This window comes from Malania oleifera, chromosome 1 (genome assembly GCF_029873635.1).
Source record: "Malania oleifera isolate guangnan ecotype guangnan chromosome 1, ASM2987363v1, whole genome shotgun sequence".
Classification (NCBI taxonomy): Eukaryota; Viridiplantae; Streptophyta; class Magnoliopsida; order Santalales; family Ximeniaceae; genus Malania; species Malania oleifera.
The window spans coordinates 113,640,114-113,658,715 of record NC_080417.1 but is presented as its reverse complement, the minus strand read 5'-3'; the positions used below and the strand labels follow the sequence as shown (position 1 = coordinate 113,658,715).

General features: G+C 33.3%; 1 protein-coding gene across 5 annotated transcripts in view; it reads left to right on the top strand.

Moving 5' to 3' along the window:
• LOC131161693 (anaphase-promoting complex subunit 10-like) overlaps positions 1-18,602 on the top strand; it is a 44,829-nt gene that overhangs the window by 3,994 nt on the left and 22,233 nt on the right. For 2 of the 5 annotated variants that reach the window (XM_058117637.1, XM_058117654.1), the window contains 5 exons: positions 538-722; positions 807-867; positions 951-1,043; positions 1,220-1,290; positions 18,393-18,463. In XM_058117637.1, the coding sequence (XP_057973620.1) occupies positions 538-722; positions 807-867; positions 951-1,043; positions 1,220-1,290; positions 18,393-18,463 (481 nt within the window). Of the gene's footprint in view, positions 1-347; positions 420-537; positions 723-806; positions 868-950; positions 1,044-1,219; positions 1,291-18,392; positions 18,464-18,602 lie in introns of all 5 variants that reach the window. The other 3 variants (XM_058117646.1, XM_058117668.1, XM_058117662.1) reach the window with 2 other exon arrangements.

The following is an 18,602-nucleotide window of genomic DNA, read 5'->3' as shown; positions in this document are numbered from 1 at the left end:
TTTGGAATATAACCATATGTTGCAGCAGCTAGATTACAAGTTTTTGGTTTCATTTTATAATGTTTAATTTGAATATTAAGAGTTAACATTTGGGAGGTTTCTTCACCTAAAAAAAAGGCTTATTTATTTTTAAATGATTGAAACATGCTTAGACCATTGGCGTTGTTTAACCCTCAGTAATCCTGGAATGGAATCATTAAAATCACCATTTTTCCATCTTTTAGACAGATACATAGGGACTGATGTCAATAATCAGATACTATTTATATGTGCATGCGTTTTTATGCTTTAGTCACCATTCCGACCATTGGTTTGACCCACTATTATGACCATTTCAACTGATCCAGTGGCCTCACCTGGTCAATAATTGGTCTGAGTTTCGAAAATATGCGTGTTGTTCATTTGCCCCTCTTTCACTAGTGAGTCCTACATCTCTACCTCCATGGAAATTTTTTTGTGCAGCATGGCTTAGTTAAGGATTGTTGTATGTTTATGGAGGTTTAATGGTTGTTTGAGTTAAATGCTTCTCTAAAACAGGGGAGTATGGCAACAGAGTCATCAGAAGGAGAAGAGGAAGGAAAGCTAATGGCGGCTAATCAACACCTGGTGGTTGATGATGACCTACGTGAGATGGCCAAGAAGGCCGCTTGGAGTGTTAGCTCCTACAAGCCCGGCAATGGTGTCCTCTTCCTATGTGACAACAACCTTGACACCTATTGGCAGTAACTACTTCCATTCTCTCCCTCCCTCCCTCCCTCCCCCCCCTCTCTCTCTCTCTCTCTCTCTAATGCTTTCTGTGGTTTCAGATCAGATGGTGTGCAGCCTCATTTGGTTAATATTCAATTTCAAAAGAAAGTTAAGCTACAGGTATGTCCACATTTTTTTTTAAAATGTTTTTTTATCTCTGCTTTAGAGCTCTCACAGGTTGATTATTTTATGATTTCTTGAAGCTAGTTGTCCTCTATGTGGATTTCAAGCTTGATGAGAGCTACACGCCTAGTAAGGTCTCTATTCGTGCTGGTGATGGCTTCCACAACTTGAGGGTGACTCCTTGACCTTGCATCTTTTGTTATTTTTTCTTTCTAAGTACCTGCTTTGCTGGGCAATTATGTGTGCTGTAATTAAATTTGTCTTTGTTTCTCATAAATTGACTTTTATGTAATTTTCTCATATTTTAGTGTTACTAACAATTTGCTTGGTTTAATCATGTACATTCTAGGAAATAAAAACTGTAGAACTTGTCAAGCCAACTGGTTGGGTTTATATATCCTTATCTGGAAATGATCCTCGGTATGTAATCAAATGTTTTTACTGCTGTTATTGTCCCTCCAACTGCTTTGAAATTAATCTTATATGATGTGTTTTCTTTAATTTCTAAATTTCAAACAGTGTCATTTCCTTGTGCACCATTGCTTCAATGTTGAAATTTATTCATTGATGAACTCGTGCACTGCTGGAGCTTATGGTAAAACAGTTGCAGGATGCGATTAGTAACAAACTCAAAATCGCATTGCACTTTCAGGCTTGTCTTGCTAGAATCCCTTTGTATTACACTATTGCTTGTTTATTCTTAGAATTCTTGTGGGTATCGTGGTTATCAAAATCCCTATCCAGATCGTATGATCCTACAATCCACACTTGCCTAATCGATCCAGATTGTATGAAGAATCGGAATCAAGTAGGATTGTATCAGGGTTGTCATGATCTTAAGATCACAGTCCTAATTGGGATCCTACAAATCCTACTTGGGCGACAGAATATGGATTTTTTCTATTTAGGATTTTAAAGAAAAAAGGTCCAATCTATAATTTTATCGGCCCAAATACTTTGCTTTTGCAATAAACACAAAATTTGGTTAGTTGGCTCAAATGCATTGAAATTAGGACAACGTAATGAGCATCTCTTGAGATTTCTCTTTCCGAGTCAGGATAGCAGCTGAGCTTCCTGAAGGCTCTCTTCCTTCGAAGCCAAAAGCTCCTTGAGAGCTTAGAGAGTTCTTCATCGGCAGTCTCCCAGTTGTCTATATTGGGACTGCTCCTTCTTCCAGCAGCAGCAGAGACCAGCTGAGATCTTTGAGATCAGCAAGGAACCAGAGAGCTTCAACAACCAGGGAGTTGTAGCATCTATGCATCATCTTTGTAGTTTTTTCCCTTCCTCTCCTTTTCTCTGATGCTACTTGTTTTGATTGGGAGCTTTGGCCTACCTTCTCGGTGTATGTTCGGAATTTTCTGTGCATATTCCATTTTGATCAATAAATTTTACCTTTACCGATAAAAAAAAACAAGCCAGAGACCTATTTTTCCCCCCAAAGCAGAGAGAAGACAGCTTTCTTTTTCTCCATTTGTTTTCAACTAACAAATTGTTCTTCTTCAACAGAAAGCTTTAAAAAAGCTTTTCCTTTTCTTCTTTTCTTCCCCTTCCTCTCTTTCTTCCTTTCTTTCATCATCTTCTTCTTATGGTCTGCTGACAAAGCCACAGAAGCTGAGAAGTTTACTACTGTTTATTGAATTAAGATTAGCAATTTATTTGTCCTTTTTTCTTCATTCTTTTTCTTTTTCTTTTCAATTACAATTATTGAATAAACAAGCTAGCGACGGTCTGCCTTTTGCTATTCACATTTTTTAGGTTTGGATTGTTGGAGAAAAAAGTTGCTAGGTGCTAGCTAAAAACACTTCCCTCTTTGCTAAATGGCTTTGTTGGTTCCCTTTAGAATTCCTCTCTTTGGCATAGGGTCATTAAAAGTAAGTTCAGATTACACGTGAATGGTTGGGATACTAACTTGGGTCTTAGATGTTCTTCCTCTTTAGATAGTCCGTGGAGGTATCTCTCATATTTTTCCCCTTTTTATTCCTCATACTAAGTTTGTTAAGGTTCTTGAATTTGTTTTTAGGAAGATATCTGGATGGGTGATGTTGCTTTGTCCATTTATTTTCCTAGTTTTTGTCACTCAAGTTCAAGGTATAATACTTTTTTTTTTTTGGGTTTCAGATGGTACTTGGTGAGATTTCCACTTTCATAGGTCTCTTAATGATAAGGAGGCGGATGTGCTTGCTTCTTTGTTGCTGATGTTGGATAATTGTCATATCTCCTTTGGAGCAGATAGTCATTTCTTGGTCTTTAGATTCTTTAGGGGTTTATTCTTGCTAATCTTTTTGTGATATTTTGACTAGTGCTAATTTTTCCTCTCTGCTCTATTAAAAAAAAAAAATTTGCTAGGCCAATCCCCCAAGAGTTATAATGCTTTAAACAAGTACTTATTTCAAAAAGTTCATTTCCAAACTACAATGTTTTTTTTAGGAAAATAAGTATCTTTTGGAAAAATATTTTTCTAAAAAAAAGTACTTATCTAATAAAGTACTTATAATAAGTAATCCCAGACTACTTTTAGATAAGTAATTTTCCAGAAAAGTACTTTTTATAAGTGGTTCCAAACGATCCCTATTTGTGCTTAATAGAGTTAACACCAACAATATGTTGTGAAGTAGGAGACCTTCTAAGGCACTTTCTCCATATGTGTGCTTTTTAAGCTTTAATAGTTCATAAACAGCTTCTCATTTGTTTCTGCATTGTGATTTTGCCTGGAAAATGTGGAACAAGCTTTTTGGTTTATTGGGATCAAGGACTTAAATTTCAGTTGAAATGTCCAAATTTTGGTCGAAATTTCGAATTTTGATGGGTCCCGAAACAAAATTGAGATACAGATTTGATTTTGCAGAAATTCGCTAAATTTCGAATGAAATATCGAAAATTTCAGCTGTTCTTTCGAAATTTTCTGGAAATCATGGGAACTAATAAAATAAAATTGGAGGGGGAAATTTTAGCTGTTCTCTGCATTTGTTTTGTTTTTTCCACGTGATTTGTTGGCTCTTTTTGTGCAATCTGTGAGTTCTGGAGAGATTTGAGTCAAAGCTTAGTTCACTACTTGAGTCATGACAAAGAAAGAAGAGATCTTGCAGAGATGCTCTGCAGATGCAAGCCAGCTATTCAAAAATTCATCAAGATGCTGAAGTCCCTACCAGCTACCAATGAAAATATCTACAAAATAATGCAAACAAAATGAAATTTTTTTCTATAAATTAGTTTGTAGCATGCATTAGGATACATACCTCAAGGTCCTTGACAAAAGGCTTCTTCTTCTTCCATCTTCCACCTTCAAACTTCAAAAAATAACCCTAGATTTCAGCTGCCTCCTGCGGCCTTGCATCCACCTTCGAACTTTGAAAAGCCCTAGCCTTCGGCTCCACTCCAGTGCTCCAACCTTTCGACTCTCTCCCTCTAGCCTTTGGCTTCACCCTCCACCTCCATCTCCTAAGTCGCAACCAGCAGCAGCACCTCCTCCTATCGCTGCAATCTCCCTCTCGCAGGGCTGCAAACACGACATGACCAAGCTGAGGCTGAGAGACTCGAGACTCGAGACTTGAGTCCATGAGCAAGCGGAGCAGCAGCACAAAAAAAGAAAGGTAAAGCTGGTTGCCTGGTTTTAAGTTTTAAGTTACTTACGTTCTTTTTTTATTTACTTAAAATCTCCCTTCTCCTCAATATATTTACGAGATTACCCCTCTTTAGATACATTTCCCCATTAACCTTTCCCATTTATCCTCTTAATCCTAGATTGCTAGTAAATAGTAAATAGTAAATAGTAAATAGTAAGTTTAGTAATTAAATAAAATTAGAGTAATTTATAATTTATTAGCTTATTTAGTATAATTTATTTCATTTATTTGAATAAATTAATTTCCTAAATTTATTACTTAATAGTAATTTTGTAAATATCATTAATTATTAAATTTTGTAATTTTAATTTAATAATTTAATATTTATCTTAGTTATTAATTTATCTTGATTTAGCATCTAAATATTTTTCTTTTAAAATTGTAGAGTAACATTCAATAATTTTCTTTTAAAATTTTAGAGTAATTTAACACCTAATCATTATAACCTAGTAATTAAATAAATTAAAGTAATTTACTACTTATTAGATTATTGTAGTTTAAATTATTTCATTTGTTTGACTAATTTAATTTCCATAATCTTCTTAACCCGAAATGGCTAGGGGAGGGGTTAGTAATTTTGTAAATTATTTTAAATTTTGTAAATTTAATGTAATATTTTAATGTTTATCTTATTTATTAATTTTATGTTGATAAAACATCTTAAATAATTTCCTTTTAAAATTGTTGACTAATTTTACACTATTTTATTGATTCATTGTAGCCTTGTAAGAAAGTAAAATTATTTCAAAAAATGTCTGAAGGAAGAAAATGGGATCCAACATGGGAACATGAGTATTTGATGCCCAACATAAAGAATGGATTTATTTGCAAATAGTGTGGAATACAAATGATGAGTGGTGGCACAATAAGATTAAAAATGCACTTAGCAAATTATGACCCATAGCATAATATAAAATTCTGCGACAAAGTATCTCCAGAAGTTAAGAAGGAAATGAAAATTGGTTTAGTAAGAAAAACAACAACTAAGACAAAGAAAATAGAAAGAATACAAGAAATAAAAAATGAATTGTGTGGGAACTTGATACAACCACGGGAAATTGATGAAAAGGACGATGCTGATGATATTCCATACCCTTTTGACATTTCTCCCTATGAAAGGTCTGCATACCGTTGAGCGTTCTATGCTTCAAAATAGACGGAATGAGAAAGAGACCAATCTCGTAGGTTTGCAGGTAGCCAACAAGGAGGGAGTTCTGGGCTGGTAGTAGTGGAGGGCGACCTCCGATGAGGTGATCTCAAAGTGTGAGAAAGCTAGAAATAGAGCCATATATTTCAAAGCCTTCTCAATATTACAAGTTAGATGCAACAAAACAAAAAAGCTTGAAAAATTTATTCAAAAGACGTAAAATAAAAGAAGAAATGAATAAGTTGATTTCAAAGTTTTTTATTTATGATAATGTTCCACCTAAGAAGGCAAAATCACCTCATTTTAAAAACATGGTGTGGGATTGCCAAGTAGCTGGAACGGGAGTCGATTGACCAACACCCTATGAAATTAGAACAAAATACCTTGATTTAGAGGTAAAAGAAATGAAAGGACATGTAGAAGAAGTGAAGAAAAAGTGGGCCACGTATGGTTGCACTGTAATGTGTGATGGATGGATTGACTTGACAAAATTATCCATCATAAATTTCATGGTTTACTTGAAAGGAAGCACAATTTTTCTAAAGTCAGTACATGCTTTTGACAAAATAAAAAACCATGAATACATATATTCCCTATTAAAACATGTTGTGCAAGAGGTAGGAAAGCAACATGTTGCCCAGGTGGTGACCGATAATGGCAGCGCCTACAAGAAAAAGGGTCTAAAATTAATGAAAAATTCAACTTGTATTTGACTTCTTGCACTGCCCATTGTATTGATCTCATTTTTTAGTAGATCGAAAAAAGAGTGGCAATAAGCACAATGATCTTGCAGCGGAGACAAATCACTAATTTTATATATAACCGTGGATGGTTGCTGGCTAAAATGAGGGAGCACTATCAAGGGGATATTGTGCGTCTAGGAGCCACACGATTTGCTACAAACTTCATTGCCCTTGATAGCTTAAAAAAAAGAAAAGAAGGCTTAAAATTTATATTCACATATGATGAATGAGTTGAGCATGTTCTTAGTCGAACAAAATTGGGTAGAGAAATTGAAAGCATAGTTCTTAACCATCAATTTTGGGATAGAGTGACAAAAGTTTGTGACATTTATTAGCCTATATATCGAGTATTGAGTGTAGTCGATAGTGAAGTGTGGCTAATATTAGGAGTTGTGTTTGAAGTAATAAGGGTGATGAAAGAGGCCATTGAAGTAGGTGGAAGAAGTGCAAAATGAGTTCTCAAAGCAATCAATGACCGGTGGGAAAGAACCCTTAAACATCCTCTTCATGCAACAGATATAAAATATTTATAAATTTCAAGAAATTCATATATCAAATTACTTGTTACATATTTATATTTTACTTTAATTGATTGAGAGCTTATTTTTTTAAATCCAAAATGTCAATACAAAGAAGGTGTTGGGGTGGGGAAGATCTTTATTTTCTTGATGCAGTTCATAAAGTTTTACACCCTTGAGCCACATTCCTCTGGCTTGGATCAAATTGGAAATAAGGTATATTTTCAAAATAAAAATAAAATAAAATAAGTTTTAATCCATGTTTAATTATTTAATAACAATTTTTTTAGATTATTCTATTTAGAGATGTGAAAAGAAGTTTTGGAGAGGCAGCTGCTAAAGCAGCTAGGGCAACCATGGCATCTGATAAGTATTTATATATAAATGTACAATATAAAGTGTGAATGAGTGCAAGTGTGCTGCAATTTCGATCACAAGCTGATGAAGATGCAGTTTGTGACAAAATGCGCAATGCTAGATTCCTTAAGATTGGAGCACTTGATCCATGCATCATCCACCAATCAGCTGTGCAAGATATTTTAAGAACATAAGTTAGTACTTAGTAGATTCTACTTGAAGTTTGCAACTTTGTATTATGCATTTATGTATAAATACTTACCAGATGCCATGGTTGCCGCTTCTCCAAAACTTCTTTTCGCATCTCTAAATAGAAAAATCTAAAAAAAATTGTTATTAAATAATTAAACATGGATTAAGACTTATTTTATTTAATTTTTATTTTGAAAATATACCTTATTTCCAATTTGATCCATGCCAGAGGAATGTGGCTCAAGGGTGTTGAAAACTTTATGAACTGCATCAAGAAAATAAGGATCTTCCCAAACACCTTCTTTGTATTGACGTTTTAGATTTAAAAAATAAGTTGTCAATCAGTTAAAGTAAAAAATATAAATATTTAGTAAGTAATTTGATATATTAATTTCTTGAAATTTATAAATATTTTATACATACTGTATGAAGAGGATGTTCAAGGTTTCTTTCCCACTGGTCATTTATTACTTTGAGAACTCATCTTGCACCTACTTTAATGGCCTCTTTCATCATCCTTATTGCTTTAAACATAACTCCTTATGTTGGCCACACTTCACTATTGACTATACGCAATACTCGATATATAGACTCATAAATGTTACAAACTTTTGCCACTCTATCCAAAAAATTGATGGTTAAGAGTTGTGCTTTCAATTTCTCTACCCAATTTTGTTCGACTAAAAGCATGCTCAACCAATTCATCATATGTGAATAGAGATTTTAAGCCTACTCTTTTTTTTTTTTTGTAAGCTATCAAGGTCATGTAGTTTGTAGCAAATTGTGTGACTCCTGGGCGCACAATATCCCCTTGACAGTGCTCCCTCATTTTAGCAAGCAACCATCCATATAGTTATATATAAAATTAGTGATTTTTCTCCCTTACAAGATCACTGTGCTTATTGCATCTCTTTTTCCAATCTCCTAAAAAATGAGATCAATACAATGCATTGCAAGAAGTCCAATACAAGTTGAATTTTGTCATTTTTAGACCCGCTTTCTTGTAGGCGCTGCCATTATAGGTCACCGCGTGGACAACATGTTGCTTTCCTACCCCTTGCACAACATGTTTTAATAAGGAATATATGTATTCATGGTCTTTTATTTTGTTAGAAGCATCTACTAACTTTAGAAGTGCTTCCTTTTGAGTAAAACATGAAATTTATGATGGATAATTTTGTAGGGCCTGTCCATCCATCACACATTACTGTGCAGTCATATGTGGCCCACTTTCTTTTCACTTCTTCTACATGACCTTCCATTTCGTTTAGCTATAAATCAAGGTATTTTGTTTTAATTTCATAGGGTGTTGGTGGATCAACTCCCGTTTCAGCTGTTTGGCAACTCCACACCATGTTTTTAAAATGAGGCGATTTTGCCTTCTCAGGTGGAACATTATCATAAATAAAAAACTTTGAAATCAACCTATTCATTTCTTCTTTTATTTTACCTCATTTGAATAAAATTTTCAAATTTTTTTGTTTTGCTGCATTTGGCCTGTAATATTGAGAAGACTTTGAAATATATGACTTTGTTCCTAGCTCTCTCACACTTTGAGATCACCTTATCGGAGGTCGCCCTCCACTACTACTAGCCCTAGAACTGCCTCCTTGTTGGCTACCTGCAAACCGATGAGATTGGTCTCTTTCTCGTTCAGTTTGTTTTGAAGCATAGAATGCTCGATGGTTTGCAAACCTTTCATAGGGAGAAATGTTAGAAGGGTATGCAATATCATCAGCATCGTCCTCTTCATTAATTTCCGCTAGTTGCATCAAGTTCCCACGCAATTCATTTTTTGTTTCCTCCGTTCTTTTTATTTTCTTTGCCTTATCTGCTATTTTTCTTTCTAAAACAATTTTCATTTTCTGCTTAACTTCTGGAGGTACTTTGTCGCAGAATTTTATATTATGTTGTGGGTTATAATTTGCTAAGTGCATTTTTAATCTTGTTGCGCAACCACTCTTCATTTGTATTCTGTTGTATATTCAAATAAATCCATTCTTTATGTTGGGCATCGGGTGTTCCCATGTTGGATCTTGTTCTCTTCCTTCAGATATTTTTTGCAGATAATTTTACTTTCTTACAAGGTTACAATGAATTGATAAAAAAGTGTTAAATTAGTCAACAGTTTTAAAAGGAAATTATTTAAGATGTTTTATCAATATAAAATTAATAAATAAGATAAACATTAAAATATTAAATTAAATTTACAAAATTTAATGATAATTTACAAAATTACTAATAAATTATGGAAATTAAATTTGTCAAATAAATGAAATAATTTAGACTATAATAATCTAGTAAGTAGTAAATTACTTAAATTTATTTAATTACTAGGCTCTAATGATTAGGTGTTAAATTACTCTAAAATTTTAAAAGAAAATTATTTGAATGTTACTCTATACAAAATTAAAAATTAAATAGTTAATGATAATTTTTACAAAATTACTATTAAGCAATGTTTTAAAAGGCGAAGGCGTAAGGCGAGGCGTTTTATCCTCCTTGAGGCGAGTCTTAAGCCTCAAGGCGTAAGCATTTTGGGACTGTATTTTTTTAAATAATTAATAAATAAAATCAATTTATATATAGTAAAAAAATTACGCATTTTAGGCTTTACGCCTTTTCTGTTACACCTTAGGGCATTTTATGCTGAAAACGCAAGCGCGCCTCAAGAATGCCTTTTAAAACACTGCTATTAAGTAATAAATTTTGGAAATTAAATTATTCAAATAAATGAAATAATTTATACTATAATAAGCTAAAAAATAATAAATTACTCTAATTTTATTTAATTACTAAACTTACTATTTACTAGCAATCTAGGATTAAGGGGTTAAATGGGAAAGGTTGATGGGGAAAATGCATCTAAGGAGGGGTAATCTCGTAAATATATTGGGGAGAAGGGAGATTTTAAGTAAATAAAAAAAGAATGTAAGTAACTTTAAACTTAAAACCAGGCAACCAGCTTTGCCTTTTTTTTTTTTGTGCTGCTGCTCTGCCTGCTCGTGGACTCGAGTCTTGAATATCTCAGTCTCATCTTGGTCGTGTCGTGTTCGCAGCTCTGTGAGAGGGAGATTGCAGTGATGGGAGGAGGTGCTGCTTCTGGCTGTGACTTGGGAGATCGAGGTGGAGGGTGAAGCCAAAGGCTAGAGGGGAGAGGGTTGGAGCACTGGAGGGGAGCATAAGGCTAGGGCTTTTCGGAGTTTGAAGGTGGAGGCAGGGCCGCAGGAGGCAGCTGAAATCTAGGGTTCTTTTTTGAAGTTCAAAGGTGGAAGATGGAAGAAGAAGAAGCCTTTTGTTAAGGACCTTGAGGTATGTATCCTAATGCATGCTACAAGCTAATTTATAGATAAAAATTATATTTTGTTTGCATTATTGTGTAGATATTTTCATTGGTAGCTGGTAGGGTCTTCAGCCTCTTGATGGATTTGTGGAATTGCTGGCTTGCATCTGCAGAGCATCTCTGCAAGATCTCTTTTTCCTTTGTCATGACTCAAGTAGTGAACTGAGATTTGAGCAAATCTCTCCAGTCTCCACTGTATACTCATGGGTTGCACAACAAGAGCCAACAAATTACGTGGGAAAAATAAAACAAATGCAGAGAACAACTCTAAAATTTCCCCCTCCAATTTTATTTTATTTTTTCCCATGATTTTCAGAAAATTTCGGAAGAACAGCTGAAATTTTCGAAATTTCGGTCGAATTTCTGCAAAATTGAGTCTGTATCTCAATTTCGTTTTGAGACCTCTCGAAATTCGAAATTTCGACCGATGACATTTCGACCGAAATTTAAGTCCTTGTATGTATATATATTTTCTGGAAGAAGCTGAATATTTCTTTTTTATGGAATACAATGCTTTACTTAGCTTGCTCTCGTGTGTTGGTTCGGGGTGCTTTAAGGGAGTGAGCTTCTCTGACATCCAACAAGATTGACTATCTTTGATGGTTTGATTGATGTTTTTTCATTTATTTTTCTACTTTTTGTTTTTCTGTTGTGTGTAGGAGGATTTCTTATTCTCCTTTTTGTACATTCTTTCTTCTTTAATTGAATCATCTTTTGTTATATAAAAGAAAAGTAACAAACTCAAAATCTATGGAATATTTTTTTTCTTTTTAATTAAACAACGGTTCACTGACTTCCCATTCTTGATTGACATTACTGACATGAGATTTTTTTTCCCTTTTTATTTGACTGCATAATAGTAAGCTGGATTTATTGGAAAGCACATGCTACTCTCTCTACATGTTAATTAGGAATTCAGAGCTAGATCGGAGAAGGTTCAAGGAATGGGAATGGGAATGGGATTGTCATATGAATATTCTAAAAAGTGCAGTATATTAGGGGTGGATTTGTATCGATATACTGGTAAAAAATGTTTAATTACACTCGCATATTTAAGAGAGTGCATTGAGTTGTTTCTAAATCTAAAAGAGATTTTATTTTTAGTGAAATACATTAATAACGACTTAGAATAAAATTTTAATGTTATAGCTCTCCTTTCACTAAAATACTTACTTCAGGTCTCCACATGTAGTGTTTCGGAATGAAACTGTCCCATGTTTCCCAGTGTTTGTACCCACTCACAATTTTTTAAGGGTTTTCATGTTCTTTGGTAACCATGTTCCTAGTTTTGTTTACATGGGATTAAAGTTCCCAAATCAAATTGATTTGAGAAGACGACATTCTGGATCTACATGTTCATCTTATGCTCCATCCTCCTCCCCCAAAAATAGTCCCGCATTCGCACAAAAGAAAAAAACCAGCAAATTACAATGCAAACTCTAGTAGATGCCATTTTGCTTTGATGCATTTTACTTTTATGACCACCACCACCACCACTGCCAAGCCTTAGCCTCACTGGGTGGGGTCGGCTACTTCCATTATGCATTGAATGTAGTCATAAATTTCAAATATGTTTATTTTCCACCCTTCAAATCCAATTTTATCCTCTTGTTTTAGGTTTGCATATTATTGTTCGAACTTAAAGCCTACAAGTTCCTACATGATAGTTGAAGTCGCACCTGAGGCATGCCTAGGTGCGAAGCATAGAGGGGTGACAGGTTTAGCACACCTCAAAGAGGCTTAGGTGAGGCAACCTTCAGGATTGCTGTGAGGTGCTGTGCGTTGAGAGATGCACCTTGTGAATTTTTAGTATCCTCTACTCCTGTTTTTTTATAAAAAATAAAAATAAAAATTAAAAAGCCTCTCTTACTTGGAGCCCTAGCAGAGCTGTTTGACTCTTCAAACCTGCATGAGAGACTTATCTAGTTCTTCGACTCTTGGAGGCCTAGGCAGAGTTTAAACTAGGTTATCTTCATTGAAGGCAGCAGATAAATCTCTTCAGTTTGTTTTTGTCTTTTTTTTTGAAGCTTTGCGTCAACCAGGTCAAAGTGTCAAAATTCGGAGTGCTCTCCTTTCTTCAATTTTTGTGGGGAAATAACAAAAAAGAGGAGTAATTCAGGCAAAACTATATATCATTGGAGGATTTCAATAAGTAAAAGAATGCCCTCAGTGTCCGGCTCATGTTAGTGAGGAAATTAGGGAATATATGTTGAAGAAATAAACAGAGTAGCAGGAAAATGATTTACTGCCCATGCCTGATTCTGATGGTGTCAATTGTTATGGTAGAGATGAAGGGGATGAAGTTCAAGAAATTGATTCTCATGGTGAGAGAGTGTTTAGTGGTGGAAGTAAAAGTTCTTACCAATATAATGGCATGTCACCTCACCCCAACTTGAATAAACCAAAACAAAGAGGGCCTATTGATTTTTATATCTCTTGATCCGAAGAAAGTTGATCAAAGTAGGAAAGAAGTGGAATGAGACATCCATTAATGAGGCATGTTAGAAAGAACTAAGAGAGAAGGCATCTGGTGATGTAGTTAGGTGGATGTATGATGCTGGAATACTGTTTGATATTGTATGTTTGGAGAGTTTGTTGCGGATCGGTTGGGCTATATAGATCTAGAATAAAGCCACTTAGCCATCATGAAGTGAGAGGTCATTTTTTGGATAAAGGACTTGGTCAAACAAAAAAAAATTGATGAAGGTAGATGAGCCGAAATGAGCAAAATATGGATATGCTCATATGCTCAATTATCTTAGATGGTTGGAGGTTTTGGGTGCCAATAGGGACATAATAAACTTTTTTATTCACTCAAAGGGGGTCAGTGTTTAACAAGTCTATTGATGCTCCTACTATGGTTAAGAATGCAGATAGAATATATACTCATCATCAATTCAATATTTAGTAACTGTTTGATGCATCCTCAAGGAGGGAACAAAATTGCTTAAGAAAATATAGAAAGGAATTCTAAGATGGTGCTTGGTAATTGGGAATCAACTCTAGGAATCAGAATTGGAATGGTTGGTTCCCATTCCCAGAGTTTGTTTTGCAGTAATCACATTTTGACTCCTATTTCATGTAGGAATGGGATTCCCCCTTTTGTCTACTTTTTGATTCTTGTCTCATAGTCCGGAGTAAAATCCTAATTCCTGAAAAAGTAATATTTATTACCCTACTCGTTATAATGCATATATATATATATATATATATATAGACACACACACACATGTGCTCCTCCATATCATAATATGATGTTTTATATAATATAATATATATTGCAAAAAGTTTAAAAAATAATATTAATATTATGATATCATAAAATATAAATTTATAATAATATATTTAATATAAATATTAAACCATCATTATTAATATTTATTATCATATATAATAATATTATAACATATAAAAATTAGTAGAATAGTATTAAATATTAAGATATTGTGATATAATAGCGATATGATTATTTATTTATTATACTATAATTTATAATCCTAAAAATAAAATATTTATTATTATCAGTTACAACTATATAATAATAAAATTAATACTGATATAATATAAAAAATAATATAATACTATTGTATTATAAATATACACAGGCACGTATTTATTATATTATAATCTTATATATGATATAATATAATATATATTACATAAATTTAAAAACTAATATTAATATATAATATAATAATATTAGTATTATGATATAATTAAATATAAATTTATAAAAACATATTTTAACATAAATATCAAATCATCTTTATTAATATCTATTGTTATATATAATAAAATTAGAATAGATAAAAAAAATAGAATAGTATTAAATTATAAAATATTATGATATAGTTATTGCATGATTTTTTTATTATATTAATATATAATCTTAAAATAAAATAAAATATTAATTATTAATATCATTAATACAAATATATAATAATAAAATTTAATAATTATACAATATGCAAAAGAATATAATACTATTGTGTAATAGAACATAATGCTGCGGACTTACGGTTATTGTTTTATTACATTTTTATTATGTTATAACATTATAATACATGAGATTTTTATTTACATATAATAAATTACATATTAAAATATGATAATTATAAAATGTAAGATAAAATATAATATTAATAACATAGTTAAAAAAAATACGATTAACAAAAAATATGATAAAATATAGTATGCAAAGAATAACAAAGTACATGATTATCAAAATGAGAAAAGTATTTATTTTATAATTTGATAAAATAATATCACATAAGAATTTTACATTTATAATATTATTATTCCATATTAAATTAATTGAATAAATTTTTATGTTTTAATGTCATAATTGATAAACTATACTCATTTCTGATTCTTGTGTTTATATATATACATACAATTTTGATTCCGATTCTATGTCAAAATAAACATGAGAGAGGAATCCAACATTCAGTTTCCGATTCTAGTGGATTCCAATTTTGATTCTGATTTCGATTCCAACTACTAACCAAATGCTACCGTAGGGTATAGATTCAAGGTATACCACTTTCATGATTGGAGAATCAAATGTGATTCAAGTAGTGACAAGTAATGCCCTGAGTTGTGTTGTAGCATGCAAATATTCATTCCTAGAACTTAATTGTATGGTGTATATGTTGTTTATTTAAGTATTTTCATTCGTGATTTTTGAAGAGGGAGATTGTTGGAAACAAAGAGGCTTGCATTTATATTGGACACTATGCCGTACATTGCCTTGATTAGAATATTGGGAAGATGCTTGCAATTCATGCAACTTTGAAAATGATAGTATTCTCTCTTTCAATGAGAGAGAATAAATTCAATGAGACATTTGAAATTATTAACCCAGCAACTTCATCAATCTTACTAGCAGCTGTAGACTTCTTGAACCTAGAAATTTTTATTATTCAAACCTCAACATTGTGCATGATGAAGAAATTATGGCTGGTTTGTACAAATGCATGCAAGGTTGCTCCCATCCACTGAATTGCAAGATAAAATTTCATGAGTTGGTAACATGGTTTTAAATCGCGATTGTGGTTAATGTTGCGTATAGTCACGGGTGTTGCAGGACACGGGAGACAAGTGTTACGTAATGGGAAGCGGGCGTAACGGTCATGAATTTTTTTCACGCATGCACAACCATGTCAAAATTGAAAAATAAGCATGAAATCCATTAATACATGATTTTTAATGAATTTTGACTGCTTTTATTCAACCTACAAATGTTTTTTTATAGGAAATATGATTTTTATTTTAATTTTAGTGCGTTGTTTACAAAAAAAAGGCATATATTTTTTTATAGTTGCATTACTTTAATGGGTAAAAAATGTTGAAATGTAATTAAAATGAAGAATCAATTAGTTAAAGACATAAAATTATTAAAAATGAGTCAATACTAAATATACACACATGAATTTGAAAAATTATTGATATCACTAGTTGAATACATGAATACAATATTACAAATTTATGACATAACACATCTCACCACAAAAAAAATGACGTGGAGGGTTTTCATAATCTGCATCTCTATCTTGGGATTGGGATTGGGAATCATCTCCCCACCCTTGTGGATTTACATAGCTGAATATACTCATGTTTACGTTATTTCATGTTCTTCCTGAAAATCTACTGGTGGTGAAAATCCAACTGATATCGGAGGTGCATAATCTCCTCCTTCACCATATCCTGAATAATATCCATAAGTTGGGGTTGGGGCTGGCTCTAGGTAGTGTGTAGAAGAAGACTCGCTAGATCTTGATTCACTATGATAAAGATGAGACGTATAATATGGATCATAGTGTTGAGGTGGTGGATATGCTGGATGAGATCCATATGATTGTGATGATGAATCATCTAAACCAAAGCCGCCAAAACTGTAGTAACCCGAACAAAGAAAATAAAAGAAATAAATAAAAGAAAAGAGAAAGGGAAAGAAAAGAGGGAAATTGGTTTAGCATAGGACCAAACCGTCCACGGTTTCAGGGAGTCTTGGAAAAATGGTCGACGGTTACAACTACAGCGAGCAATTAAGTGCCAAACCGTCGACAGTTTTGTCAAGCTCAGAAAAACTGTCAACGGTTTTCCTTCAGGCAAACTACAGAGAGTGATTTAGGAAGGTTTTGCTTTGGCAAATGGCCAAACCGTCAACGGTTTTGGTTTTCTCTCGGGCCTGCTTGCCTATAAATAGAATGAAACTCATTTTTTTTTAGGGAAAATAATTTTTCTTTCTCTCTCCTAGGGTTTTGAGGTTCTCTCTCTCTAGGACTCTCTCGGGCTTCCTTGTGCTCTCTGATCCTCTTTCTCTCCTCTCAGCACGTAGGTCATTGATCTTAGGCAGATTCGAGCGGTTAGGTTTCGTGGTTTCGAAGGTTTTAGGCAGTTTCTTTAGGAACAGGTAAGTGAATTAGGTTATGTCAATTATTTTTGAATTTTGAACCGATTACATTGAAGTATATGTTTACAGAAACAGTATATATGATTTTCTGAACGAATCAGGAATGTGAAAATGGTTGTTTTGACTTTTATATGTTTTGAGAAAAACTAACGTGAATGAATTAAACATCTCCTATTTTCGGTAAAATATAGAGTTTGATTTAAATTAAACCCTGGAGATGCTCAAACCTCTATTTTCAGTAACTTATATGTTGCCCAGGTAGTTGTGTATATTTATGATTTATCATATGAAAAATTGTGTGGCATGAGTATGGTTAAAATTGGCATAAATGAACAGAGTATGTATACAATTATGATATAACGGCTATATGCCGAGATGTGATGTGACGGCTATAAGCCGATATGTGATATTACGGTTGTAAGCCGAGATTTGATATGACGGTTAGATGCCAAGTTTTGATATGCCGGTTTTAATACCGAGACAAAATATGATAGATATTTTACAGAATTATGAACAACTTATGTTTTATACAGTTTTATGAAAGTGAATTCATGACTACAGTTTTTATTATGTAAATTGTCATATATGATTTAAGAACCTTGAGGATTAGATGTTATGTTATGAGCATGGTACCGTAGCTAGTTTTGGCAAGTGGTGCAATCACACTGGGATGATAGTGTGATGATGGATAGTCGATTTGTTGCCTGGGTACAGTACTACTCCCAATGCAATTTCGGGGGATTCCTCCCGATGTAGTTTCGGGTGACCCTCCAGATGCAGTTCCAGGTATAGGGTAGGCACAATCGTACTTACTATCTTTTTTGACTAGCTATGGTCAGCCGGCCATATGCTAAGTCCAGCCTTTGGGTTGTACAACCTGTCATGGGGGGAAGCATGTCGAGGAGAAAGCGTGACGACTCTAGTTCAGTAGTACATAGTGTTTTCTTTTATGCATATATGGGCAAATTTACTATAAATGCGTTATATTGAGCCGATAGTATATTATTCAGAAATTATGTATTTTCAGATATATAGTTCAGTACAGTTTCAAAATGTCATTTCAAATACAGTTAAATAGTAGAAGTTTTATATTTACAGGAAAACTCATGTTAGCCATACACTGATGATAGTCTAATCCACCTTACTGAAAAGTGTCTCACCCCAATATCCATCTTATTTTTCAGGTCCTATGGGGAACTATGCCTAGCTTACTACGGGGTTGGGATTAGACTTTTGGGAGTGGTAGACAGTGCTGGTGAGCCACCAGCTATTATGTTTTGATGTTTTGGGTTGTATTATAATGATAGATAGTTTTACATATGTATTTGGGGACAGTTAGAACTTTGGTAATGTAATTGAGGTATTTTCTTTTGCTGTATAGTGTTATTTTCAGT